At 44.1% G+C, this 27,780-nt stretch overlaps 1 protein-coding gene across 2 annotated transcripts in view; it reads right to left on the bottom strand.

The window, feature by feature from the left end:
• NTRK2 (neurotrophic receptor tyrosine kinase 2) overlaps window positions 1-27,780 on the bottom strand; it is a 325,605-nt gene that overhangs the window by 123,208 nt on the left and 174,617 nt on the right. Inside the window, exons 12-13 of one of the 2 annotated variants that reach the window (XM_032307205.1) lie at window positions 23,049-23,237; window positions 18,365-19,289 (exon numbers count right to left, since the gene is read on the bottom strand). In XM_032307205.1, coding sequence (XP_032163096.1) covers window positions 19,261-19,289; window positions 23,049-23,237 — 218 coding nt within the window. In that variant the 3' untranslated portion in view covers window positions 18,365-19,260. Of the gene's footprint in view, window positions 1-18,364; window positions 19,290-23,048; window positions 23,238-27,780 lie in introns of those variants that run through there. The other variant, XM_032307203.1, reaches the window with a different exon arrangement.

Raw genomic sequence — 27,780 nt, forward strand, 5'->3', positions numbered from 1 at the left:
TTCCAGATCCCTGAAGAATTTTTCTCCCAAATTCCTGCTCTGATCACTAAGAGCCTCCCACCATATGGCCAGCTGTGAACTAGTCCCAGAAGGATGATAATGGTCATGGTCATTAGCACTGAGCAGTCACACCCATGGACCTGTATGTCCCAGTGCCAGAGCCGGAGTGACCGGGAACCTAATGTGACCTGAGCTGAGGACAAGAAGGAAAGGGGGGAAACAGGAGAACAGGAACGACATTTATTGACCACAATGAGCCCGGCATTGTGCTAGATGCATCAGATGCATTCCAGATCACCGAGGATGCTCAAGCCCCAGCGCAGGTGGGCCTTACTGCCCTTGTTTCATGCATACTGCCATGAAGTCGGCCAAGTACTTAGCACAGCAGCTGGCTCTTAAGAAGAGCCCCCCACCCCCCACTGAAGAGCAGCCATTAGAATTTTTATGCTGTTGTTACTGTCACTCCACAGAGTGAAAACTGAGGCTGATGGAGGTTCTGTGATGTGTCAAGGTCACCCAGGAGCAAGAGTCCCCTGATGCCACTGTCCCCTGATGCCACTGTCTCCCCCCAGGCAGGTTATAATGATGGCATTGTAAGGACAACACAGCTGTCACTTCCTCCTGGTGACGGCTAAAGATGTTATACCCATAGAATATGCCATCAATGATATTTTCAAGTTGTAGCTAGTCTAACATACAAAAGCATTTGGGGGTACTGTTCAATGCATCGAGGGTAGGTATTTTAGAATTACAGAAAGGAAAAAGAATCTGTTTTCTAAGAACCATTTTAAAAAGTCACAGCCATCACTAATAACAAATGGAGAACCATTTTAAAAAGTCACAGCCATCACTAATAACAAATGGAGAAATTCTATCCATGAGGCATCTAGTCAACAGATAAAGGTTGAGATTTTCAGGGATTTAAACCAAAGCAGATTTTGTAACCTGTGATTTGTTGTAATTATGGACCCACCGGTCCGCCATTATGGGTTGAAGTGGGTCTAGGGTCAGGTCAACTTCACAGTGTGTGGAACATTGTAAAGTTGTGATCCAATCACTTTAGGATCTCCGTGGGGTTGGTGACAGGATGGTTGGTGACACTCAATGGAGGCAGAACCTGAGTTTCCATCCTGTCTCCTCCACTTTCTGCTAAGACTGTGAGTTTTACTTAAATTCTCCTTGACTCACATTCCTCATCCATAAGTAATTGCCTAAACATGAACTTCAGCTGAGATGCTGGGCTAGAAACACTTCAGAGACAGTACATCTCCAAACAAGTTTCCTCTCCTTTCTCTTCCCACACTGGTTAAGTTCTGTCAATGTTCATCTCTAGCATCTGAACCCAAGAATAACATTTTCTTCTGCTTTCTTTGTCCTGGCTGAATTTTGTTTGCATTATTAACTACTTGGAAAGTAATCGGGCTGGGTTTGTTTTGTTTGCTGGTCTACTCTGTGATTTGTCAAGAAGCCAAGTACCTTAAAAAAAAAAAAAATGGGTTTTGTCACTTCTTATAAAGAGTACTTGAATCTTAAGCAAATAGAACACAAAACAAGATTCAGTGTCCATCTGTCCCCCATCTATACCAAGGAAATAATGTGTAACTTCAAATAACACTAACAAATTATCTTTTCCTTGAGGAAAAAAAATGTGGACCCAGCCCTTCCGGTTTCCCAACTTAGATTTTTCTAGTGGTGTCCAAGGCAGAAAGCTGGAATCTATATAACAAAGCCAATCTGAGATGGATGTTGCCATTTTATTGTTGATGGTCACCCAATACCCCTAGACGCAATAACTGGTGACAGCCAGAAAGAGAAACATTGTGTTGGATCACATTCTGGATGCAAGTTTGAGTGTTATTACGGTCTTCTGTGTGAGGAACACTTAGTTTATGGCCAAGCTCCAGATGTTGCCATTATTGTTTTTGGATATCAGATTATTTTCTTCTTGAACCTCACATCATCTGGCCCCAAGGCCTCTACTAGTTGTCATAAATAATGCCAGTGTATTATTTTTCAGTTACTTTCACAGCAGGAAAATATCCCCTCCAGGGGGCGCTTAATTTCCTGCTAGTCACTTGGACAGGAGTGTCTCCAGACCCTTCACACAAGCAGGCCAGATTCACACAACCAGAAGATGCAGGGCAATGGGAAATAACCTTAAGCCAATCCTTAAAAAATTCACTAGGTCTTGAACGCTCACCTAGGGAAAGTGCTCGGCTCAATGGGATGAGAAGAAAATGAACGGGACCCTCCCACTTGGTTTCAGAAGACCAGTTTGGGTCTTTACAAGAACCCACTCCGTTTCTTGAACTACATCAGTTCTAAAATAGAATACATGAAGAAGTGCCACAAGTCATTGGTCTCTCTCTCCCTCTTCTCTTGCTCTCTCTCTTTTTTATTTTTTGGTTGAACCACATACCTTCCGCCCAAGCAAAACGTATTCTCGGGAACAGAGCCCAAGCCCACGCGGATCTTTATCTTTTGTTCCAACCCCACACTTGTTTTACCCTCAGCTAGTTTAGGCAGAAACTGATCGCTAATGCTTTTCATTAAGCCAGTCAAGAAAAAATTGCTTACCAGGTTTTACTCCTTCATCAGCCTGACTAATTACACCCATTCACTGTTCCTTTCATACAGAGACTTCAAATTCCAACTCTCGAAGACGCACACCACCCAAGAGACATCTGCTTCCTGGCTCACTCTGTCTCCGTTTTATATTACCCAGTGAAAACTATTCTGTGGCCCAGAAAATACCAACTAAGCAAAATCTAGAAGTAAGAAGTGGTTTCAAGCTGATAAAGGGTCAGGTCAAGGAAAAGGGGTTGAGATAAAGGTAATGGGAGTAGTGTGGGCAGACAGACAAGAAAGAATCTTCTCATTCAAAGTGTTCAGGGAAAGGCATTTGGCATCCAGAATCCAACGACAAGTCCCATATACTGCTACACAGTGGGACAAATGGAATGTGCATGTGTTCCAAAGGCAAAACTGGTCTGAAACAGTTCGAGGCACCGAGCTGGAGTGGAAGCTTGGAGTCTGAGTGATAACAACCACGGCTGGACTTGACCAACAAGCCTAGGCGATGCTTGGTAGCAATCGCACACTTTCAAACCAGCAAATGCTGGGCTTTAAGTAGGTTAGGGGACCAAAAGCTCCTTAAGTTTGAGAAGAACTTTCCATGGATCCACAGTTCAAACTGAAATTTTTCCTTTGAAGCAAAATATGGGAATACATGCCAACCTCACAAAATATTAAAATCCTAAATTTCTCGCTATGGGAATTCCTTTGCATGGATTTCTTTGCCTTAGTCAGGACCTTTCCTAGCAGTCATCTCCATCTCCAGAAACACACAGTGTGGACTTACAGAGCTAAAATCCCAATCCCAACCCATAATGTGTTCTGAGTTCTTTGAAGATCTCGTCTTTCTGGCTAATTAAACCGTTGGTTCAGGGGCACCTGGGTGGCTCAGCTGGTTAAGCATCTGCCTTCCCCTCAGGTCACGATCCTGGGGTCCTGGGATCGAGTTCCCTGCTCAGCAGAAAGCCTGCTTCTCCCTCTTCCCCTGCAGCATCCCTGGCTTGTGCTCTCTCTCCCAAATAAATAAATAAAATCTTAAAAATAAAATAAACTGTTGGTGGAAACTTCACCATTGGAAAAAAAAAAAAAAAGCATAACATCTTTGAGATTGCTCCCAGAAAACCATGCTAAATGCTTGGTTTAAACAAGCCTCATAAGAAATAGGTCCTCTTAACACCTTTTCTTCTGAAGTTGCCCAAACTAACTTCAGCTTCCGGCTTTCACATGTGCTTCTCATAATGCTTTTCAGGATTCTGAAAAGCAAAAAAGAAAAAGAAAAAAAAAAGGATAACTTCTATTCTACTATAAGTTCATTTCATGTACTCAGTTTACTACTGCACAAAGAGTACGAGGTCCATTGGACATCTAAATTGTGTTTTTAACATAAAGCTCTAGGGTCTCTGAAACAGTGAGTGTGCAATTGCCATCCTTCAAAAAACTGTTTAATAGCTGGAGATTGTGTTTCGGGGTCTCGACCCTGCTATTCAGACCTGATTCCCTTTCAATGATTTGTCACTCAAGCCTCATTTTCAAGGGATCATTGGAAAATAGGCTTCTGGTCTCTTAGGTTTCCAATTAGTGAAGCCATCTATAAAACGCTAACTATTTTTTGATCAATGAGGCTGTATTAGATCACAGATTTTGAAGGTGAAGAGCCTGCAGGGGCCTCAGTCATCCTCTCTACCCCAGAGTCACAAAGTTCTAGTTCATCCCGGAGACACATCTCAGGCCGGTCAAGGCACAGCTCCTTTTACCTGACCTCAGCTAAGCTGGAATCAAGAAGGTTGGTTTTTCCCATCCATTACTTCGACCACATGTAGAACATAATTTACACATTGTATGTTTAGCTTAGTGGCTTAATCTTTTTCTTTTTAATTAATTTTTTTTAAAGAGATTTTATTTATTTATTTGACAGAGATCTTGGAAGGTAGGCAGGTAGGCAGAGAGGCAGGCAGAGAGAAGGGGAAGCAGGCTCCCAGCTGAGCAGAGAGCCTGACACGGGGCTCGATCCCAAGACTCTGAGATCATGACCTGGGCCGAAGGCAGAGGCTTAACCCACTGAGCCACCCAGGTGCCCCTAATTAATTTATTTTAGAGCGAAAGCACACACACAGGCATGCATGCAAGTGGGGGGAGAGGCAGAGGGAAAAAAAGAATCCTGAAGCAGACGCCCCCCCTGAACACAGAGCCCAACGATGATGATGAAGAGGCAGGGCTCGATCCCAGCACCCCCAGATCAGGACCTGAGCTGAAACCAAGAGCCAGCTGCTTAACTGACTGGGCCATGCGGGCGCCCATGGCTTTATCTTTTATGCTTAGCATTTGGAGAAGACACGTCAGTTCTGAAAAATACAAATAATAGTGCAGTTGCAAAATATCCTATTTGCAACGAAATACATTAAATAAAGGAAATATTTTAAATAACCCTTACTGGCACTATACACAGTATAATTAGTGTTAAGCGTCTGTGATAAATTGTGCCTAACAAATTGCTCAAGCATCATAAGCATTATGAGAAGACCACAGTTTCATTAAACACTGAAAATTGTATTTTTCCCAGAGGTTGTACTGCAAGATAATGAACTCCCTATGAGTGGTGGCAGAGATGCAAATTCAATTTTGCACAAGACTCACAAATACCGTAATACATTACGCCAATGGAGACATAGCCTCCGTCTAGACAAAATGAAAAACCTTCCTCATGTTCAGTAAATGTGTATAATTAAGAAAATATGAAGAACAGCTAATCATCAATATTGTATCCACGTCTGTATCTGCAATCTTATTGTTAAGAAAGAAAGAAAGAAAGAAAGAAAGAAAGAGAGACAGACAGACTAGCTGAGAGTTGAATCTTGTTCTTCCAGGCTTCAAATTTCAGTTTTCAAAGGGACTATTGATATTGGAGAAATTAGAAAGCACCCTAGGGGTGCCTGGGTGGCTCAGTCCTTAAGCGGCTGCCTTGGCTCAAGTCATGATTTCAGGGTGCTGGGATCAAACCCCAGGTAGGGCTTCCTACTCAGCAGAAAGCCTGCTTCTCCCTCCCCCACTCCCCCTGCTTCTGTTCCCTCTCGCTGTGTCTCTCTCTATCAAACAAATACTTAAAATCTTAAAAAAGAAAGAAAGAACCCCAAACTGGCCCCAGAATTTATTAACTCTTCCTTAAATTTTTGCTTTCAACGGAGTGGCGTGCCAGGGTTTTAATTTATAAGAGCAGCTTCTGTTATACAAATAAGCAGACGCTGTCTGGGGGACAAAATTGAAGCAGCTCCGATAGTTTTATTAATTTATTTGATTTACTTCTGGTTTCTCTTACCCAATCTTATTTATGTCAAAGTAAGTTGGAGCAGAATTCATTATGTAGCAAAATGCAATTTGACCACTTTTTATTGGGACACGATGATTCAATCATTTCTCTCCTTAAATCCTATTATCTCTTCTTACATTATTTTGCACAGATCAAATCACATAAGATGAAATTCCAAAAGAAACTTAAGAATTTGTGGGAGGGATGAAATCAGATCCCAGTAATTCCTTCCACTACAAATACTAAGTTACGTAGCAATCAACATTCTTACCATTCTGCGTTATGATAGTATATTTTCTCTGAAGAAAATAACTGAGTTCGTGAACCTGACTTTCTAAAGCAAACTTTAAGTTTCTTACCATTTAGATACAGAATTATCAGAAGTGCTGAGCCTAATTTGACCCAGGTTGGGCATTTCTGCATTTTGTTGATGATGCGGGTTATAAAATTAGCCAAGTGACTAGAGGATCTTTTCCTCTTCAACTAGTAAAGTTGAGAAGTTTTTGTATTTTAGTAGTTTTATGATGTGTCTCTGAAATAATAAAGTAGAAATTCCTCCCCTCTGCTATTTACTTACCTGTTTCATTGTGTCTGATATATTGTCAGTACATAAGGAACCCTCACCTCCTGAATGGTAACCATATCTGGTTACCAAAGTCCATTTCCATACTGAACGTTTGGAAATAGGAGTTCTTTTATCATGAAGACACTGCTTTTATGCTTAAAATAACAAAACTATTCCTTAAATGCCTTTTGAGCCCCTATGCTACTTTGTCCTCCAGATCCCACTTTGATGTCCCAACCCATCATGAGGGAAATATCTCCATGTTAGAAAGACCTGTCAAAGCTTTTTGCAGACCAGAGAGGGCAGCCCAATGTCAGCAAAGGAAGGGGGGCCAGGAAAAACTCACTGGCAACGAAAGAACCAGCTTGGAGCCAGAGTGCTTGTCTCCACACCTCACCAAGTTTCATGGTCCTTCTGGAAGAGAAACTTCCATAGTGAGTCTGGCCCAGAGCAACAATCCTAAACTCTAACACGCATCAGAATCTTCTAGGGGCTTCTTAACAATACAGATTATCTGGCCTCACTTCTAGTGACTCAATTTTGATAGATATGGTTGTAAGAACTTGATTCTTAGTATCTTCAGTTGTTCTCTACCCCCTCCATCACACACATGCACATGAACACATGCACCCTCACACAGAACAAGAGATACCACACAGTGAGGATCACAAGTCCAAAAGCTTCTGCTTGCTGATGATTGCCAAGAGCTGGCTGGCTAGCTGGATGGTGCAGCGTCACGGGTAACTAGGTACGATCTCCTCCAACAGTGGTGTCCCCCAGCTTTTCTGGGTCTTTGAGACGGCCTTCAAACAGAAGGCCACCAGGAGGCTCTACCGTCACCTCCCAAAGCCATGCAGCTGTCATTGGGTAGCTCTCCATCAGAGATGAACCCTTGAGACCCTGGTCTTTCTACTGTGTCATCACAGGTTGCTTAGAATGTAAAAAGTACTTTTGATAGAACAGGAGGAAGTCTGGAGATTTAAACTACGGGCAAAATGAGAACACTGTAGATATACCATCTCACTAGTTACATTAGCTAGACTCCCAATGTGAACTGCCTCAAATCCTCTGTGGGCCCATGTGTGCATGTTGGGGGAGCATGAGAGAGGACTGGCTCTGGTTGGCTAAACAGAGGCAGACAGACGGACACTAGGTCCATCATGTTCTTGGCTCTAACCCTAGCTCTTCTGCCCAGTAGCTGCAGGTCTTTGGGCAAGTTGCTTAATTCTTCTGTTTCTTAATCTTTTCCACTGTGCAGTTAATGTAATAATAATACCTCCTGCAAGGCAACTGTGTGAATGAAGTAAGATAGATGTATGTAGAGCCCATTGCACAGTGGCTGACATGTATTGACGATAAATAGTCACTTGAAACTTACATATTAGTCCCAGGAAGGAGCCATCTGACACACCTTCCCCTTCCCTAGACCTTTCCGAGTTTCTTTCTTTCTTTCTTTCTTTCTTTTTTTTAAGATTTATTTATTTATTTATCTGAGAGAGTGCATGAGCACATGCCAGAAGCGGGTAGGGCAGAGGGAGAGAGAAAGAAAGAATCCCAAATAGACCCCCCGCTGAGTGTAGAGCCCCATGTGGGGCTCCATCCCAGGGCCCTGAGATCATGACTTGAGCCCAGATCAGAGTTGGATCCTTAACTGCCTGAGCCATCCAGGCACCCCATGGGTTTCTTTTAGACAAAGGGCACCCAATCATCTTTCTAAGCAGCCCTTTCTTGGTCTCTGAACTTCAAATCTGCCCAGTGGCCATTGCTTTGGTCCCTGAGGGTCAGTCTGTTCTCATTTTTCCAGAATTTATCTTCTTTCAGGGCTCATATTCCTTCTCTTTTTGGTCTCTTTCTGGAAGCCTCTGTGTGCCTCTCTTGTGACCAGTTCTCCTCCATAAAGTCACCTTTGGAACTTGAACATGAGGCCTTCTGAGACATTATTATCTCCTTATACAAAGCATAGAGCATGATCATGCCTGAAACCCATTTTACAAAACCATCTAGGAGAATTCTCAAAATGTAAACCATTTGGGAAGTGGAAGGGAAAGAACAGGAAGAAAGTTTTCAGCCCAACAGCGAATGGACAAGGCCCCAGGTGTAGACAACATGCCATTCAAATGGGAAGCCTGCCTAACTTCTGCTCCTAAGAGAATCAGAGGGGCATTTCACTTCTTAACCATGCCTGACACTCGGTGAAGTAGAGCTTTTCCTCAGAGCTACAGTGAGGTTACAAATACAGCAGACACAATTATCCTTCCATCTGTTCACTCATTTATTCATCAGGCTTGTTATACACCTACCATGTCCTGGGCACTGTTCTAGAAGCCAGAGATGCCAAAGCACTTGTTTACCCATAGAACGCTCCATGATTAAAAGCCTAGAAAATTGTCAGGGCGCCTGAGTGGCTCAGTGGGTTAAGCCTCTGCCTTTGGCTCAGGTCATGATCTCAGGGTCCTGGGATCGAGCCCCGCATCGGGCTCTCTGCTCGGCAGGGAGCCTGCTTCCCCCTCTCTCCCTGCCTACTTGTGCTCTCTCACTCTCTGTCAAATAAATAAAATCTTAAAAAAAAAAAAAAGAAACCTAGAAAATTGTCAGTAAGTACTTCTATCTGCAGTTTTCAATATCATTCAGCGACCCACTGCCACTGGATTCCTGGATAGGACGTGACTTCCTGATTACACACATTCATCACCTGCCAGAGACGTGCAGCCACATACGCTGAGCCGAATCGGAACTTCTCTCCTCCTCCCCTCCACCCCGCCCCACCCTGGACTTCCATTGTTAATGTTCCAGGAAGGGTAGTCAGTCAGAGATTTGTTCTATTTCATTTCATTGGGCAAATTTTCCGTATTGGCAAATGGACCTCAGTTCATGCAGAAGCTCACACCTCCCCCATTCTAGGGGAAGCAAAGATCTATTGGATTCTCTCCTTGGAAATATTCCAACCCCTTTCCTCTGAGATCTCATTCCAGTTAGTCTCTCCAAGACATTCTTGGGCGACCTCTCCACAAACCCCAAAAGGCAGTCCAAGCTCCGCACCTTGTGCTGATAGAGGCAAAGGAAGGGGACATTCAGGGGGCCTGGAGATCTCCAATAAATCATATTTTGATTGTATCATTATTTGTCACAATAGACTTCAAACTGCGGTTGAACAATTCATACTTGGGTCTTCTCTAAGCTATTGAGGTAATTAAGAGAGTGAACACTGGGGGCGCCTGGGTGGCTCAGGCGGGTTAATGAGCTTTTCTCCACAGAGCTTTTCTCCACTGAGCCTTCGGCTCAGGTCATGATCCCAGGGTCCTGGGATTGAGCCCCTCATTGGGCTCTCTGCTCGGCAGGGAAACTGCTTCCCTCTCTCTCTCTCTGCCTGCCTCTCTGCCTGCTTGTGATCTCTGTCTGTCAAATAAAATAAATAAAATCTTAAAAAAAAAAAAAGAGAGAGAGAGAGAGAGAGTAAACGCTGGGTCAGAAAAGAATGTGTTCATTTTGACTAACCTCAACATTCTAGCTCCTCTGTGCTCGTCAAGCCCAGTGAAGACTTCTGAGGTTTTGGGGAACAGGTGTTACTATTTTTAAAAACGAGCATGAGGTACTGGTCACATATATGAATGTGTGTTGGCTCCTTGATGTCCCCTGACCTTACGAAGCTCCTGACTGTGTTCTTCCAATGGAAGAAATGCCACTTATGAGTGTTGACTCATGTTTTTCAAAGAGAGCCCCCCCGCCGGAAGCTAAATATCTATAAGAATTTTGACCCTTTTCAACAAGGCAGTTTGGAAACGGGAATCTTTGCACGGGAAGCGAAAGAATGAGTCATTGAGTGTAAGCCAGAAAAGCGACTCATCTGTCCTACGAGATGCTCACACGCAGCTGGCATCGAAATCAGTTGCCTGTGGAATGGCTGGGGAGAAGGCATTACTCGCCTCTGTGTCCTCTCGGGATCCCTCGAACAGGGTGACCAGGCGGGAACTGTGGGTGCCCCAACCCTCACAGCACTGCCTACAGAAACTCAGTAAATGTGTGCACCTCCCTTTGCTCCTAAAACACTTTACACTCTTCGAACTCTGGCCTCTGAAAGATGGATATCACGTTCACCTAGGAAACATGTGCTAATCTCAGAAGAGTGAAGGCATTCCAGAAAGACTCAGAGGTGTCTACAGGACGGGGTGCTTCTCCTAGGAGTTTCTGCAATGAAACAAAAAAGGAGTGTAGAAGGGGAAAAGCTGAGATTTTATGTGATTTAAATGAAAGAATGAGGGCTGATTGTTCGTGACTGTTTCGTATTTCTGGTAAGGACTCTGTGGAGAAAAGCTCACGGGTGAGCCAGCAGGCCCTGGGTCGATTGACCCTTATATCCGAAACTGGGCCTGGGATCAGCGACTCCTGGCTCCTTTTTATACCAACAGTAAGTTCACTACCTGCCGTATGGCATTCCCTGGGCTTCGTGTTTGAAGGTTAATACACTCAGCCCACCTTGATAAGCTCACATGAAAGGTGCAATGCCAACACTATCATTCCTCTCGCAGAGTTAGAAAATTGCTAGACATTATTTTTGGAAAAGGTCAGCAGCAACATTAGCCTAGATGAAGGAGCCGCAGACTTTAGGGAGGCCGCTCGGGGCCTGAATATAAACTCTCCCCTGTGTTCGGGTTATAATTCGGGTTTGGTAATTCTCCTAACCTCGCCAGGCCCCAGTTTGCTCACCTGTAAAACAGAGTAATAAAATCTGTTCTGCAGCATTGACCAGGATTCCTGTTTTCTTCAATGTGGAAATGCCAACTCACAGGGCCTGGCATGTCAAAAGCGTTACATGCTGCTTGTTTAATGATAATAAAAATGCAGACTTTACAAAAGGGGCTTGTGACATTAAAGAACTGGTTAAGTGAAAATGAACTATTTTAAATCTCAAATACTATATCTTTAATTCAGCTAATGTAATGCTAAAACTCCAAATATGGGAAAAGAAAACAATATCTAATAAATTTTTTAAAAGAATTTTACTGGGGCACCTGGGTGGCTCAGTGGGTTAAAGTCTCTGCCTTCAGCCCAGGTTATGATCCCAGGGTCCAACGATCGAGCCCCACATAGGGCTTTCTACTCCACGGGGAGTCTGCTTCTTCCTTTCTCTCTTTGCCTGCCTCTCTGCCTACTTGTGATCTCTGTCTGTCAAATAAATAAATAAAATCTTAAAAAAAAAAAAAAAAGAATTTTACTTGTATGTTAGATTTTTATCTAATTTTCTTCCCTAGACTATTTCTCAAAGTTACCAAGAAAGGTCCCCTGACCCTCTTATCTTTTCTACCTTTTTGAAAGAATCTCTGTCTCTCTCCCTCTTTTTTTTTTTTTTTTTTTTTTTTGCAGCCTTGCTCATTTCCTCACTCTGGAGAGTCACATACAAAACAAAAAATGCAGTGAGAAGATGAGAGTGTATGTATCTCTGCAGATATTAATGCTGGCCATGCTGAGCTGACTGGGCAAAAGGGAGTGAGCGAAGTATTTCTCCAGGGTCAGACGGGGCAGAGGTGAAGAAGGTCAGTCAGTCCAGGAATATGGGAAGGGAGAGAAGACTAGACACTAATCAGCCCAACCATTCATGCATGCAAAACTGGGCTTTGTCATGGCGAGGTTTACACAAGATCCAGGTCAGAAAGAAGCCTGTGCCCAGGGACAAGCCTAGCACTGAAAGGAAAGAGATTCTCACCTTCTGCACAAAATTTAAGAAAAAGCCCAAAATTCAGTGGTTGAGATGCATAATACTTTAATGCGGTATTTTTCAAAATAAAAATTAATGCAAACAGCGATAATGAAGAAAATAACAAAATTTTAAAGAAAGGCGGGATCTGACCCTGAACTTGCAGGACTCAACTCACTTAATCCCAGCCCTCTCCGACCCATTTTTCTTTAAAGTTTTGATAGTTTCTTGCAGATTTTTTGCATTTTTTGTCCTTTATTTTTATATTATTTTTCTGTTCTTTTTTTTTTAAGATTTTATTTATTTATTTGACAGACAGAGATCACAAGTAGGAAGAGAGGCAGGCAGAGAGAAAGGAAGGGAAGCAGGCTCCCCGCTGAGCAGAGAGCCCTTTGCGAAGCCCGATCCCACAACCCTGGGATCACGACCTGAGCCGAAGGCAGAGGCTTTAACCCACCGAGCCACCCAGGCTCCCAGTATATTATTTTTCTTTTTAAGTAGGAGCCCAATGCAGAGCTCAAATTCATGAGCCTGAAATAAAGAGTTGGATATTTAATGGACCAAGCCACTGAGGGGTCCCTATTTTTTGTCATTTATTTTGGCATTAAAATGTTATTTATCTTGATTTCTGTGATTGTTGGTGCCCCTTTAAATTCTGTGCCCTAGTAAGGCCCTCACCTGCCTTACCCTAGTCCTGACCCTCCCTGGTGCACAGGGAGCTGCATGAAAGCAGAGAGAGTCTGCTTGGGAGCTCACCAGTGGGGACAACCTCTACGCAGCTGTTCCTGGTACTTTTTGGAATCCCAACACTCAGTTTATCTTCTCAAGTCCATGTAAGAATAATCATTGGTAAGTGACAAAAGCAGGCCACAGAAACATGGATCTCACACTTGTCTTTATTGGTAAACGTGTTTGGCTCTGAATGATCAACTACATCACAAGTTCCAATACAACAGATCTCAATTCCATGTACATGTACATGTCCACATAATAGAGAATTCCAAGCTCCACTGCTCACTCACACATAGACAAGCCCTGGAGTCTCTAAACAGAGTAAAAGAATTTAAGTCACATTTTAGGTCTGCTCTCTTGCATCCGAGCAGAGAGGGAAATAAAGTGGAACAGAGTGTAGCAGTCCACAGAGACCTCTCCCGAACCCACCCCCAGACGACGATGCATCAGAAGGATCAAGGGCTGAGACCTGCAGGGCAAGGCAGCAGGCAGGCGTCTGGCCCCCGGAAGCTCACTGGCTGTGGTGGGGAAGCGGGGAGACCTCGGAGAGGGGGTGGGTGCAACCCCCAGATGTCGCATGGAATCAGCATCCATCTCCACTCAAGGCCCTTCCTCCAAAAGTGGGCAGAGGGTGTGGGCCCCAAAAATTCATCATCCCCCATCAACCTCTTCCAGAGCTCTGCCCACACACAGAAACTCTGCCCTCAGTACCACAATGGCATTGAAATGTTAACACCAACAGCCATACCCATGTGTCAGCTGTCAGACCAAAATCTGCCCAGGATCTACTTCAACTGGAACGTGGGGTGTGATGTGTAGGAAAAGGCAGAGAGTACACTGAGCCCAGAAGAGAAGCAGCGTTCAGGAAGTGAGGGACGATCTTACTGCCTTTGCTAATCTGCCATCTTCTCCCTCCCCAAGCTCAGCAGTTCAGGAATCTAAGGGAGAGCAACCCATTGCCAACTTCTTGCTGATGAAATGACTGCTCTCCTCTTCCCAAGCCAATGTTGATAAAAGTCTAGCTGGGCTCAAGGAAAGAAAACCTTATATGTCAATAGAGGAATTTTTACCACCAAAGTCAAAACAAAAGCTCTAAGGAGGGAAACACCCTTGGGGAGAAACAGAGGGCCCTCTCTCAATAAGGCTCCGGCAAGGAGACAGGAGTGGATCTGCTCCTGTAGGTATCAGCAAATGGTGCTGCTGGAAGTAGGAACTGGGAAGAAATGTGCTCCTTAGCATCATGGTTCCCAAACCCCAGGAAAAAGAGGCAGAGTGGCAGCTTGAGAGGGGCAGAAGGATGGATACTTATGGTTCAGAAGGAATTTATAAACCAAGAGAGAAACAGTATGAAGCCACTTAGTACTCGACTAACAGAAGGTAAGAATCTGAGTCCTGTCTCTGGGTAACATGTTAATTTCTTTCTGTTCTTTCAGCAACAGACAGAAGGCCAACTTCTGTTTCTCCAAAAGTGAACTGTGGTCAGGAGCAAGGGTGGAAAGAGAACTGGGTATGAGGGTAGAAATGGATGTGGACATCCAACCTTCTTGGAGGAAAACAATTCAGGGGGCTTCTCCATGATTCTGTCTCTGCCTATTTGACCCGCAGACATACTGCGTAATCTGCTCTAGAAAAAGCCTTCTCTAACAAGGAGATGAACTCTTTTGATATCATTAGGCAGCATAGGATTTTATCTTGTCCCCTCTACATCAACCACTTTGTTGGGACATTAGGACTATGGGACTCAGTCTACATATCCTCATCCCCTGATAATGAGCTTGGTTTCCACTTTAACACACCCAGAAGGTCAATGGCATGGTTCAATAATTGCGCTAAGTAATAGCAACAGGATAGATTGCTGTCTACCCATGTTCATAGTGTGTACAGTAACTGATAAGAATAATTTAGACCCTAGGCATTAGCATTCGATTTTTGTTTTCTTCCTAGAATTCTCCCCTCCCTGCTGCCCCTGCTTCGATTCAAGCTCACACCAATCTCATCTCTTAAAAATGATAGGAATCTCTCTGTTCTGAACTCATTTTTAGACTCTCTCAGTGTTTATCCAACCCTGACATACTTCTTAAGTTATACTATTGCTGGAGGTCCCCTTGCCAGAAACCCAGTGCAGGCCTTGATGCCCGAGTCACCAAAAGAGGAAGGCTTTCAGGGTAAAAATTCTGGAGAACATCAGGCAGCTGACTCCATTAAGTTTAGGTATGGCTGAATGGCTAAGGGGACATTCGAGCTTATCAGAGGTCCTCGCACAGCGTGGGGACACTGGGTGGAAGAAATAATGGTAACTAATGTGAGAATAGATAATGGGAAACATACTAGATGTAAGATTCAGTGCACTCAGGTCCCTGAGAGGAGCTAAGCGGATCGGGCTGACGACTGGGGGACAAAAGGTAATCGTTGGCTTCAGCTGAGCAACGAACCACATTTGGAGTCACTGATAGTGTTGACCCTAAACCAGCGCTGTCAGCCTGCCTTGGCAGAACAAGGAGCCTCTTACTTCTGGAGTCTTCCCAGCTCACAACATAGTCCTCATTTCCTCTATGACACTCACCATACGAGAGCCAAACACTCGGATTTAGGGTCCCCCTAGACCAGACGTGAAGTGGCCACGTTCAGCCCCCCAGCCTACCTTAGCCCCCCGGATCCCACCAAATAAACAGGAACCCTGACACTGGCAATAATATACTCAGCATGCTTCCTACAGACCTTCTGGCACAATCTACCCAGGGTGAACCATTACTACAGAACTAGGCACAAAGCCCAGCGTAAGTAAAGGCAGAGACAAAACCGACGGTATATCACAGGATGTTAAAAGGATATTCACGGGACTGGAAAGCCACCTATGTACTCCAACGAGATCAGCTGCTATCTCTAACTGTGGACTTATGGCTGATTTTTTAATTTCATCTTTATTTCTTATGTTTTCCAAATTTCCTACTGTAGCCTATATTATTTATTTTTTATTTTAATGTACCTCATTTGGGGGGCACCTGAAGCCTCTCAGGGAGTAAGTAAGACTTAATTCTGTCTTACCAGCAGCAATCACCAGGCCTATACCTGCCCAGGGTGACTGACTAGGACAGGGTTCCTAGGAACCCTCTCGTTCCTGGTGGTCACTCGAACTCCCACATTCCTTTTTCCTTTGGGCACAAGGACAGCCTTCCCATTTTCCCCTCTGAGGAGTTCAAGCATTTCAAAAGACACAGCCATGTCTCAGCTGAGAGAGGAGAGCAGAGACCCAACATGGATCCCCAAAGGGGGGTCCCACTTAGGGGCTGGGCCCTCGCAGTAAGAAGGCCTTTGTGCTTGGCTACCAGGTTGAACGAAGACATAGTTCTCCCTCCGTTTCTTTCCTGTCCCTAGTATGGAGCAAATTCATCTTACCCGCTTTTCAAGGGAAGTGACAACGGCCAAGGAAAAGGACACTGAAACGAACAACTCTAACATGAGTGACCGGAAGGACAACGTGGAGAACTCTAACGGGGATAACGGGGGACGAAGCCCAGCCACGGTGGGTCACCTTCTGGGACCAGCAGAATGAGCGAAGATGGAGAAAGTCCACACATCATAAGGAGGAAACCTGCCCTCCGTTGGAAGATCTGCCATAGAGGACGGAGCGTCACGCCCCAGAAAACCTCCCATCGTGCCGTCTCGACTTAACCACAGGGAGCACTCAATTGTTCCCAGCAGCTGGGTCGCGGGGGGCCTCCTAGCAACCTAGGAGGCTCCCCTGCATTTGTGTTTGCTGAGCTGGCCCCGTCCACAATCTGCCGGCGAGTGCAAGGGTGACCAACCGGAAACCAAACTGGGAGTGTGGCTTGATTCCAGTCCCCCTGCTGGTCCCCGCGCTCCGGTGGGGGCTGGGCCTGGGGCAAGGCCCAGAATAAATGCATTAGGATCCTGCCTCTACTGGCAGGCTTCCAGGACATCACAGATGAGTTGGTGAAATCGGAGGGAAGTGTCTGCAGTTGGTGGGGGGTGGGGGGCGCGTGTCTAGATCCACCTCAGGCTGGTGGATGGTGTGCAAGTAAAAACAGTTCTGAGAACATCCCTGGGAGTGTCCCCCTCAATCCACAGTCATTTTTCCCTGTTAGCCATTCGATGTAGGCTTGGAGTGGTTTCTCTAGAAGGTCCAGGTAGCCTATGACAGGCTGGAATTTCTTTCTTTCTTTCTTCTTTTTTTTTTTAGAACAAATAATATCACCCAGCGGTCAAATGCTGATAAAATGATGTCTCTTATCTCACTTAGTCCTAAGTGCGCTTGGAATGGGTCTGCTAACGCACCTTCATCTCAGTGGAATTTGTAACATGGCTGACATTTTAAATGTAATTATGCAGCATGTATTCATTTCCTTTCTTCTAGGGAACTCAAGTTGCTTTTTAAAGCATTATTTGATAGCTTCTTGCCATCTCCTCTGGAGTTGAAAAGAGAATATGATATCAAGCTGTTCTAGCTAGCAATGGGGAACTATGGCACCAAGAGGGAGACAGAATTAGACTGGGACCTACAGATTCGAACCATGAAGACCCCCGAGGGACGAGTTGTCAACCCCGGGTGCTGTAAACGAAGCTGTTTCTAAGGATCCGAAAATAACTGCATTCTCCCTCTGTCCTAACACTCGCTGGGCAGAATGGGCTATGCTTATTTTTAAAGTGCAGGTCACAGCCTTCAAAGGGATATAAACAGTTCCCCAAGCAGCTATTACTTGGCCGATTAAATGCTTAGAAGAAAGTATACTATTTTTTTTTTAAAGATTTTGTTTATTTATTTGACAGACAGAGATCACAGGTAGGCAGAGAGGCAGGCAGAGAGAGAGGAAGGGAAGCAGGCTCCCTGCCAAGCAGAGAGCCTGATGCAGGGCTCAATCCCAGGACCCCGGGATCATGACCTTAGCTGGAGGCAGAGGCTTTAACCCACTGAGCCACCCAGGTGCCCCGAAAATATACTTTTGAAAGACAAATTAATAGGCAAAAGATAGAGAAGGGTGCTAAAGCAATTGTTTCTACCTGGTCTTAAATCCCATTCCTGACCATGGAAATTGACCCGAGGCACAAGCTGTAGGGAGGCTTGAAGATAAGCCCGGGGAACTCTCAGGACCCTCATCCTTTCATCGAACGAGCTCCTGGGGTCCTGGACGTGATGCAGAATTTGTGCTCGTGGGTACTCAAAGTAACGTTGCAAATATGTTTAAAAACTCCGCAGATGTGTGAAAAATATTGCCTCCAATCCTCCCCTTATTGGCAATACGATGATGGTGTGGGAATGGCAGTTACGGGGAGCAGGAGGAGTGCCCTGTGTGATCTTTTCAACTACAGTGAAACACGCGCCTTGTCCTTATTATGTCTTATTTCCCTAGTCTTAGCTGGTCTAGGAATCTGTGTTCATCTACATAACTGCCTAATAAGCATGAAGCCAATCAGAAGACACACACACACACACACACACGCACACACACACACACACACACACACACACACACGAACTATAATACCTGGAAAAGTATGGCACACTCTGCAGGAAGTCAATAAATATCCATTTTCATTGGAAGCAGAACCAAAGGGAAGAAGTCAGAATTCTTTATATGTGTCTGCCGCAGGGAGTTACAGCCCTAGGTACTCGCAGAGGGCATGCATTACAAGGACAAACACATACAGTTCATGTTCAGAGACAGTTCTAATTTAATTCTGGCCCCAGGCCTAGGACCCTAACTAATTTACAAGGCTGCTCTAGGAAAGACACACATTTGGGGATGACAGTAAGTCTATAGCATTTGCTTTTCTGGCAGGGGAAGCTATAACGCATCCCACCCTTCAAATGAACCCCAGATTGCTGATTCGGAGGGTTTTGCTGGTTAGTGGTTCTTTCTTTCTTTGTTTGTTTCTTTCTTTCTTTTTTTTTTTTTTTCAGCTCAGAAGGTGTATTTCCGCTGTACCCTGTCAAAATCTTTCCCAGCAGTCAAGGAGAGGATAGCACACGGCTGCCCTTGAGCCGAGTTTGTGACTCCTACTGGGAAACCACCCCATGCTGTCAGATGATGTGGTTTTCAGACACGTCTACACAGACTAGTTGAATTAAAGACCAACTCCAGACTTGATGTTGCTGAGCCCCTCAGCTCCATCTTGCCATCCTGATTGGTCGAGGAGATGGGTCTAGAGTTACAGTGGCATAGCACTTTGAGGGCTTAGTCATTAGAGCACACTGCTTTCTCTTTGGAAGGCAACTTCTTGCTTGGCTAGGTTATGGAAGCTAAGGAGTGACGTCAAGGTGTTGTCTGGCCACAATTTGCAGATAACCATAGAACTCTTCTCCTCCATCAGGCATGGATTTAGCCTCCTTTAGTTCCTGCAGTGACACAGGAGCCTCCAAATACCAAATTATTATCAGGCGGTCTTGGGGGAAGCTCTGGGCCCTGCAATAAAGTAGACAGACTTGCTATTGGAAAGTGCTCGGGAGCAATGCAGCCCTGTTCAGCTCGCTCTAAATTTCCTGTCAACCATCTCTGGACTTCTTTAATGAGTCCACTCACAGAGCTCCTGAGAGTGGAAAAGTACTTTGGGGGATATAATTGATCATCCTTTGCTTAAGCAGACACATTATTTAAAGCAATCTGGTTCGATCCTCTTTGTTTTTTGTTTTGTTTTTAAAGTAAAGCTATGCAAGCATGGAGGCTGTGTCATTTTGGAAGGTCCACTGCTGAGCGTTGTTTGCAAAATAAGATGTATTAACTGATTTTTAAGGTCGGACTCAGAGGTCACAACCAGATGTTGGACTATGGACCAACTCTGACTCCTACTGACAAAATTTATTGATTCCACACAGTGTTTTAAATCTGACGGAATTCATAGAAAAATAATAAATGCTGTTCTTGCTGGAAAAACGAGAGGATCTAGTAATAGCAGGCCAATGTTCTAGTAAGGTCTTCACTATGCCACATTATCTTTCTGACCCAGTCCGTTCCTCATATGACCTGCCTGATCCTATAGGTAATTAGTGGTTAGGACTCTTGCTCTGAACCAATCTACCTGGGTACACTGTGATTATATGATCATATCTGTAACCACCGGTATGCCCAACAAGACTCCCTGAGGGCAAAGAACACACTACCATCCTCACCAAATCTCTGGTTCTCTAGCATTGTAAAAGTGTTGTGGGTAGTCAATAAATATTTATTGAATTGAACTTCACCTTCTATATTAGATTCTTACAATTCAGTGAAATAAGAATGGGACCATTCCACGTAAGATCATGCATCTATTCTAAAGCCAACATCTCTGAATAGCATGTCGATTTAGGGAAGAGAAGTAAATGTGCTGGTTTGTTGCCCATGCCTCTAACAGGGTCCAGAGGTTGATGGTGTCCTATCCATGGGGTATTTTGCTGTAAGTATATGGCAAACGTCCTAAACTTTTTCTGAGATCTTCTTAAATTTGTTTTTCAAATGCAACATATCCAACTTCTTGGAAGACCTATTCTTTTCTTTGAAGGTTAGTTTGTAAAAATATTCAATGGGATTCACTTGATTGAATGCTAAGCTCCCAAAATTTAATGGGCCTCTAGCAACAAATCTCTATGTATGTCAGTTTTATGTTTTTAAATATTTTAATTTCTGGATGACTACAACTAGAATGTTCAAAGAAAAGGTTTTGGGGGAGTCAAAAGCTTTTTTCTGCTAAATTGTTATCCAAATCTGGTGAAGCTGGCTAATATATTATTAAAAATATGTCTAACAGATAAACTACTGTGTAGGCATGTTTAATAGGAGGAGAGCCAATGAAAAAGACTATGGTTCATCTTTACTTGTTATAAGTCTGTTGGTAATTAATATTTCAGTAATACATAACCACATCTGGCCGACATCTGGCCAACAGCAAATGTACACCATGTCTTTTGCTATGAAGTTCAACAGATAACAGTTCCTGCTCTCTAGGAGCTTACAATCTAACCTAAATAAGACTACAGAAACACATACAGGAGGATGGCCAGACCCAAGACTTAACATGAGGCAACAGATACATTGAATATAAAGGAAAAAATTATGGGATAAAGAAGGACATTTAATAAAGAAAGAAGAGAATGAAAGAAGTAGACTGCTTCTTCATTCCATTTCTTCGAAAAAGATTCATGGAAGATGTGTGATGTTCAGTGTTCTTAAGATTATGAAAGAGCACATGACTTAATGCCTGGAAAGAAGACTTCTTCTTTGTAAGATGCTGGCTGAGTGGTTGAGAACCCTGAGCCGGGTAAGGACCACTGGGTAGAAGGGCCCCACAAGACTTTATAAGAAAGACAGCCAAATGAAGAATCAATGGTCTAGAGCCTCTGGTGGAGGACAGAAACTGACGGGAGGCTACAAGTCTCCTGAACTTGCTTCCCACGCCTTCTAAAGAGAGATGGCATAGAGTGGCCAAGCCACAAGTATAAGACTTCTCCAAAATAACCAAAATGTGTAATGAAAAACCTTTGTAAAATCTCTATGGACTCTAGATTAAGGGAACCACTTTGAGAAAGTTTCTGTGAGACATTTTAGGGCCGAAAGCACTTCCAGACAGAACTACAGACTCAGCAGCCACTTAGCTCACTTTGTTTTTCGTTCTCGTTTGTTTGTTTGCTTTCCTGCTCATTGGTTCATTTTCTCTTGTTGAATGTGTTGGACTGATGCTATCTACTTGGTTAGAGAAACCAAAGGAGATCAAACTTTTAAGGATAGGTTATAATACAGCTTCTGAAGAGCTGAAGTAAATCATACAGCCTGGGTCTTGATGGTGGCAGTCCCAGGGGTGGCAGGGATGGCAAAAGACTCTCTTTCTAGGGAGCACAATCAAAATGATGACAGAATCTCACATCATAGGACCCTGCTTTACCTCATTCAATATTTGACTATTAGGCATGGAGGGTATTTCAAGGACCTTTGGAAGATACTTATCTCTACAAAGAATGCACATTTTAATGCATCTTGTTCACACCATAATGGACAATATTAGGATTAATAATAGCTTGATTTCAAACAAATTTTTTTATTTCAAGGAGCTCAATATTTCTCATATAGGCTATTCTATTTATCTTGTCATATCACGTATTCAACTGAAAACTATGGTGGGGTTCAGTCTCACACAAGCTCATAATACTGTTCTTCCTAATGATTATATTAAAATCCAACATTCACCATATCTTGGGGTAAATTTGAATGAATAGGAGAAAATTACAGGTGTTTCCTTATATACAAAAAAATACCCATTGCTAACCCCCTTTGTCCTGTGAGAGGTTTAAGTGGAAAGTCAGTCCCCAAAATCTAACTTTGCAATTGTCCCACCTTTCCTCTAAGGCAAGGCAGGAGAACAGTATTTAAGATGGAGTAAGAACATGCCAAATAGAAGATGCCCATTCATCATTGTCAGGTGAGCCCCTGGGATCTAGGCCACCTGATGTTCTAGCCCTCATAGTCCCTTATTCATGTATGAAGAAAGCCCTGCCATTCCAATGGCATAAGCCTATTTGCCCACTGTGTTTTATTTTTTGCTTTCCATAAGGCCATGTTCCCTTTTTTATATTTGAGCAGTGGCTCTGAAGATAGGATAAGAGTCTTTGAGAGAAATCCCAAGCTTCTCAACAGAGGCTAATAGGTTATCTGTTGTAATGTCTCTTTCCTATTGTGGCATGATAACAAATCTCATACTGGGAAGAAGGATGGAACAAAGAATACAGATATACCCAAATTGATACCACCTGTGAGTAACACAGAACCTTGATGACTACCAGTGCTGTATATTTGAATGACTTTCAGTAAATCAAATTAAAACCCCACCAATCACCTATCTTTTGTAATTGATGAATTTGCTCTCTCCTGATACTTCTGGTTTCTGTCTCTATCTTTTCCAAGATAAGCATGCCTTGATTCCAACTTTACAGTGACAAATGGTTTGGGAAATTGGATCCCAAGAGAAGTCGGTATCCACCCACATTTCCAAGCCCAGCAGGACACACACCCTGAGAATTCCATAAGCAGCAAATTAAAGGAGCCATTCCATAGGCCCAAAGCCCCATGAATCCTCAGACATTTCATAGCCCCCTCCCCCCGCCCCCGGTCATCCTCATCAGGCACTGTGATAAACATGCTGATTGATACTGGGGTGCAGCAAACAAGCCAGTAAGTATAAACAGCTGTACTTACATGTGTCTGGCTTGAGCTGACTGTTGGTGATGCCAAAGTACTGGGGATTTTCAATGACAGGGATCTTGGTCATTCCAATAATGACGGCATCGGGGCCGCCCTCTGAAGATGATGGGGTGTTACTCCCATTGGAGATGTGATGAAGTGGGCTGGCAGAGTCATCATCGTTGCTGATAACCGAAGCTGGGCCTGGAGTTGGAAAAAAAAAAAAGACACATTCTCCTATAATTTTTCCATTCCCTTGTTGAGCTGTACTCACATACATGAAATTCACTCGTTTAAAGCATACAACTCAGTGGTTTTTAGTATATTCAGAAAGTCGTGCAGCTATCACTATAGTTTGGTTTTAGGACATTCTGATCATCCCAGTTAGCAGTCACTCCCCAGGCCCTCCACTCCCAGCCCCAGGCATCAACAAATTTGCTTTCTGTCTCTGTGGATTTCTTTCTTGTCTCTACGGATTTATTCTGGACATTTCATAGAAATGCAATCATATAATATGTGATCTTTTGGAACAGGCCACTTTCACTTAGCATGCTTTTCAGCTTAATTCGAGTTGTAGCATAGGTCATTACTTTATTCCTTTTTGGTGCCAAATAATATTCCTTTGTATGTATGTTCCGTTCTGTGGGTCCATTCATCCACTGATGGACATTTGGGTGTTTCCACATTTTGAGTGTTAAGAATAATGCTGACATGAACCTCTGTGTATAAGTTTTTCCATGGACATACGTTTTTCATTTCTCCTGGGCAGAATTGCCAGGTCATGTGGGAGCTCTCTGTTTAACATTTTGAGGAACTGCCAGACTGAGTTCCAAAATGGCTGCACCATTTTCTATTCCCAAGAGCAATGTGTGAAGGTTCCAATGTCTTGACTTCCTTCTCTGGTAAGTTAATATGCAGCTTTGCTCTCTGTTCTCTGAACATCTTTAGAACACTCACTCATTGAAACTCGCAGCATGAGTGTAGGATTCCTGTGTCACCATATACTGAAAAGTGTCCTAGCAGTTCAAAGATCTGAGGGCTTTTCTCCACTCTTTGGACAAGTCACTTACCTTTTTTTTTTTTTTTTTTTTTGGACCTCTATACCCACTTAAATTTGTAAGATGTGCAAAAGAATATGAGACTCTAGGTAAGGGAAGTGCGTTATAAATTTAAAGTGCTTCATGAGTATGAATTACTATTAGGTATTACTAAAGAAACCTACAACTGGTGGACTGGAATTTATGTTTCTCCTTCTGCATACAAAATACTTTCATGACAATAGCAGATCAAACCCATGGCAAAGTTGCCTGCTTTGCCTTTAGCCCTAAACTTATTTGTAGATCATTCCATGGGTGTTCTTTATACTAACGCAATAACCATAACATTTTTCACACAAGACTTAAACTTTCTAGTCTCGAGTCTAAGAACGTGTGTGCCCATAAACAGGGTCTACTGTGTCTTGTCTAAACAATTTATCTATCGACCACTAAACCCAACCAGTCTGCAAACAAAACCAGATGCACAGTGACAAAGGTCAATGGGAAAACTTCAAAGCAATGAAGGTCTCACTGGCTCATGATCCACACTCTACACGTGGGACATCAACAAACACCCTAGACATACATTACATGTGTTTCGGAAGCAGACCGCTGGCCACAGCCGCTGGCACAAGCCAAGAGAAATGTAGGAGGGAAAGAAAGGTAAGGAGGAAAAGCAAAAGACAGAATCGACTATCAGTCAAGGCAACTGTGTACCAGGGGAAGAAAAGACTGAATTGCTACCTGCTGAGTAAGGGATTGTGTTTTCATTCACTCACCCAGGATACAGGTTTCCCCACCTCCATCCTTCTCTACCCTATCCCTCTCAGTTAATTAAGGAAATTCAGGGAGAGGCACAGCAATTTGAAAGACAAAAGTCATTGTGCCTTACCTTTTTGAGCCCCCTGAGAAGAAAGACACTGATAATCCATCCCACCTCCAAGATGCATATTCCCCCTAGAAGGGGATTATCACAGTTTGCAGTGATAACAATTGGACGTTCCCCAGCTAGCTGAATCTTAAACAAACTATGCAGGAGGCAGCCAACTGCTATTATAGGTAATTTTTAAAAGCATCTTCTCAAGGAGATGTACATTTCAGTTGCCTTTAATGACACGCTCTGGCTTAATTCTGCAAACAAGTCCTCACACAGCCAATTTAGAATCTGCAGAAAGCTCAGAGTGAAAGCAAGCTCGCTGGTTGTGCTTATCCTGTGCCTAGCTCACCGGTATTAGCAAAGAGTGGAAATTCTGCCAAAAGTAGCTATAAAGACAAGTTCTTTCCAATATCCTTAACCATCCCTGTTTTATGATTTGCTTCCTGACAGGCTTAGATCACCCAGAGCTTAAACCCAGAGATGGAAAATGGAAATGTGTTATGTTAGGGTTTCTGCATCTTGCCAATAAAACCTTCCCACCGCTGGCCCCCTTGCTGTGTTTCTGGCGCAGCTGTTTCCCCCACCCCTCCCCCAACCCTTCGAGGTTACCAAAGCATGCTGCAGCCTGCGCTCCCCAAGGGGGGTACAGTCAAGGTCGCACATTTCTCAACGTTTACCCCCAGAAAGGCAGGAGCTGTCATGTTCAAATACTCCACGTGCTGTCAGAAGGCCTGCGATATTTGCTTCTGGAGCCCTAGCAATCATTAGAACGCACTGATCCTGGTTGCTTTCTTCTGTGACTCTCCCCTGGCCCAGGTCAGGCTATCAACATTCCTCTAGCATTTAATCATTTTGGAGGAGGCTTATATCTAGACGACAATGCCGAGATTCCTCCTGGAATTCGGCCTCTGAATGATCTGCCATGTCCACTGTGAAGCCCTTACAGAGTAACAGCAAGAGGCTTATCCTTGGCTTTTCTTCTTCCACCAAAGGACACCCTTTCCTTCCCTTGATTTCTCCAAGTAAAACCCCCAACTCCGAGGTAACACAGCCCAAGGGAATGGGCTCTCTGTTCGGGGTGGGGGATAAAAAGTTAATCATAAAGGTGGCACGAAGCACCAGAGGTCATTCTTCAAACGCCCTTTCCCTTTGCCGGAAGGTTGCTGTTGGCAAATCTGAGCAACATAGAAACTTTAACAATTTATCAGGTGGGATATTAATTCAAGTGCTATTTTCTTCAACATCCATGTTCTAAATCCTGGAAGACTGATACGGCTGGCAGGGTTGCGGGGAGTCAGCCCATATTTCTATGAACATTTTGATCTAATGGAGCACAGCATAGTTGGGAAGGGGGAGAAGCACTCAGCAGGGACAATGAATGTCTATATAATTTGACAGCAGGCTGTCTGTGCCTATCACGGGGTGTGTCATTGTGTGTCTGTGCACCAGCTTGACGAGACACCACAAAAAGACAGACAGAAGAAAAGTCAGGGGCACATCACAGAATGTTATAAGAAATTCATCTGAAGGTTTGGGGAAAAAAAAAGTCTTCTAATATTAATAAAAAGTTTTAAATTGCTGGGTATGTGCGACTTGCTCAGTTGGGGGGGAGGGGTTAGTTCTAATTACCGAGCTGACAAATATGAGCTATATCTGGAAACATTTTTAGCCCGTTTTTATTTTAATATGTCTCAGGTGCAAAGAGACATTTTTCTTCCAACAGAGCTGCTTGGTAATGTGTTCTGCACATCTGAGTTACAGACATTTCTTTTTTTCCCCAAGGTTTATTTATTTTAGAGAGAGAGGGAGTGGGGTAGGCACAAAGGGAGAGGAAGGGGAGGGGGGAGCAAATCCTAAGCAGACTCTGTGGCGAGCATGGAGCCCCACTCGGGGTTCGATCTCACAGCTCTGAGGTCACAACCTGAGCTGAAACCCAGAGTCGGATGGGAAACTGACCACATACCCCCCCAGGCACCCCAAGACTTACAGACATTTCTAAGCCTCACACTTGTTTTCCCATGATAAGAATTGCTGAAGGTCATCTGGGAAAAGAATTTCCTTCTCTCAAGACCAACAATGTCTTTAAGGTAAGGGGAGAGACTATGGTTCTTGAGCAGCTGCATTAAGCCTTTCATACTCTGTAGACTGGTGCTTCAGCATCCGGAGCCTTGCTGACCCTGAAGGAACTGCCCTTCCCAGAGACAGCCAGTTCCTGGAGATGGTAAAGAACTTGCCCGAGAGCAGACGTATCTTAGACCAGCCAACCCATCTAAAGTTTGCACCACCGTGTCAGGCCGTCCTATTCCGGGCCACTCTCCACCTGCCTGTCACCCTAAAGCCAGACACCGGCAACTGAGAACTGCCTGTCTGCCCCAGAGCCCGCCCGAGTTCCTCAAACCGGTCGATCCTAAGCGCACTCACCCCGTCTCACCCATTCCTTCCCACGGAAACCACCATAAAGGCTCCTGCCCAGCCTTCTCTCCCTCACTCCCCCTGCTCCTGCCAGACCCCAGTGCTCCCCTGGGAGTCTCCCCACGGGCCTATAGCTGCCCTCTTCTCTCAGGAATGGTGAGTAACACACTCTCTCTCCCATGGCAGTCTTCCTCTGACCCGCTGGCCTCACCAGACCCGAAAGAGAATAAAGCCTCCATTTTAGAACAGCAGTGCCTCTGTCGGACTGTGGCTCAAAGCCCAATTCAGAAGAAGCATCTCTCCGCTGTGGCCTGAAAGGGTGAAGCCCTGTTTTTGAAGTTCTCCAAGAATGCACACCTCTCAGCAGGGCAAACTGGCCTGGAAAACGATGACGTGGTTATAGTGATCTTCTGTTTAGTGG

The sequence above is a fragment of the Mustela erminea genome, chromosome 12 (genome assembly GCF_009829155.1).
Source record: "Mustela erminea isolate mMusErm1 chromosome 12, mMusErm1.Pri, whole genome shotgun sequence".
Taxonomy (NCBI): Eukaryota; Metazoa; Chordata; class Mammalia; order Carnivora; family Mustelidae; genus Mustela; species Mustela erminea.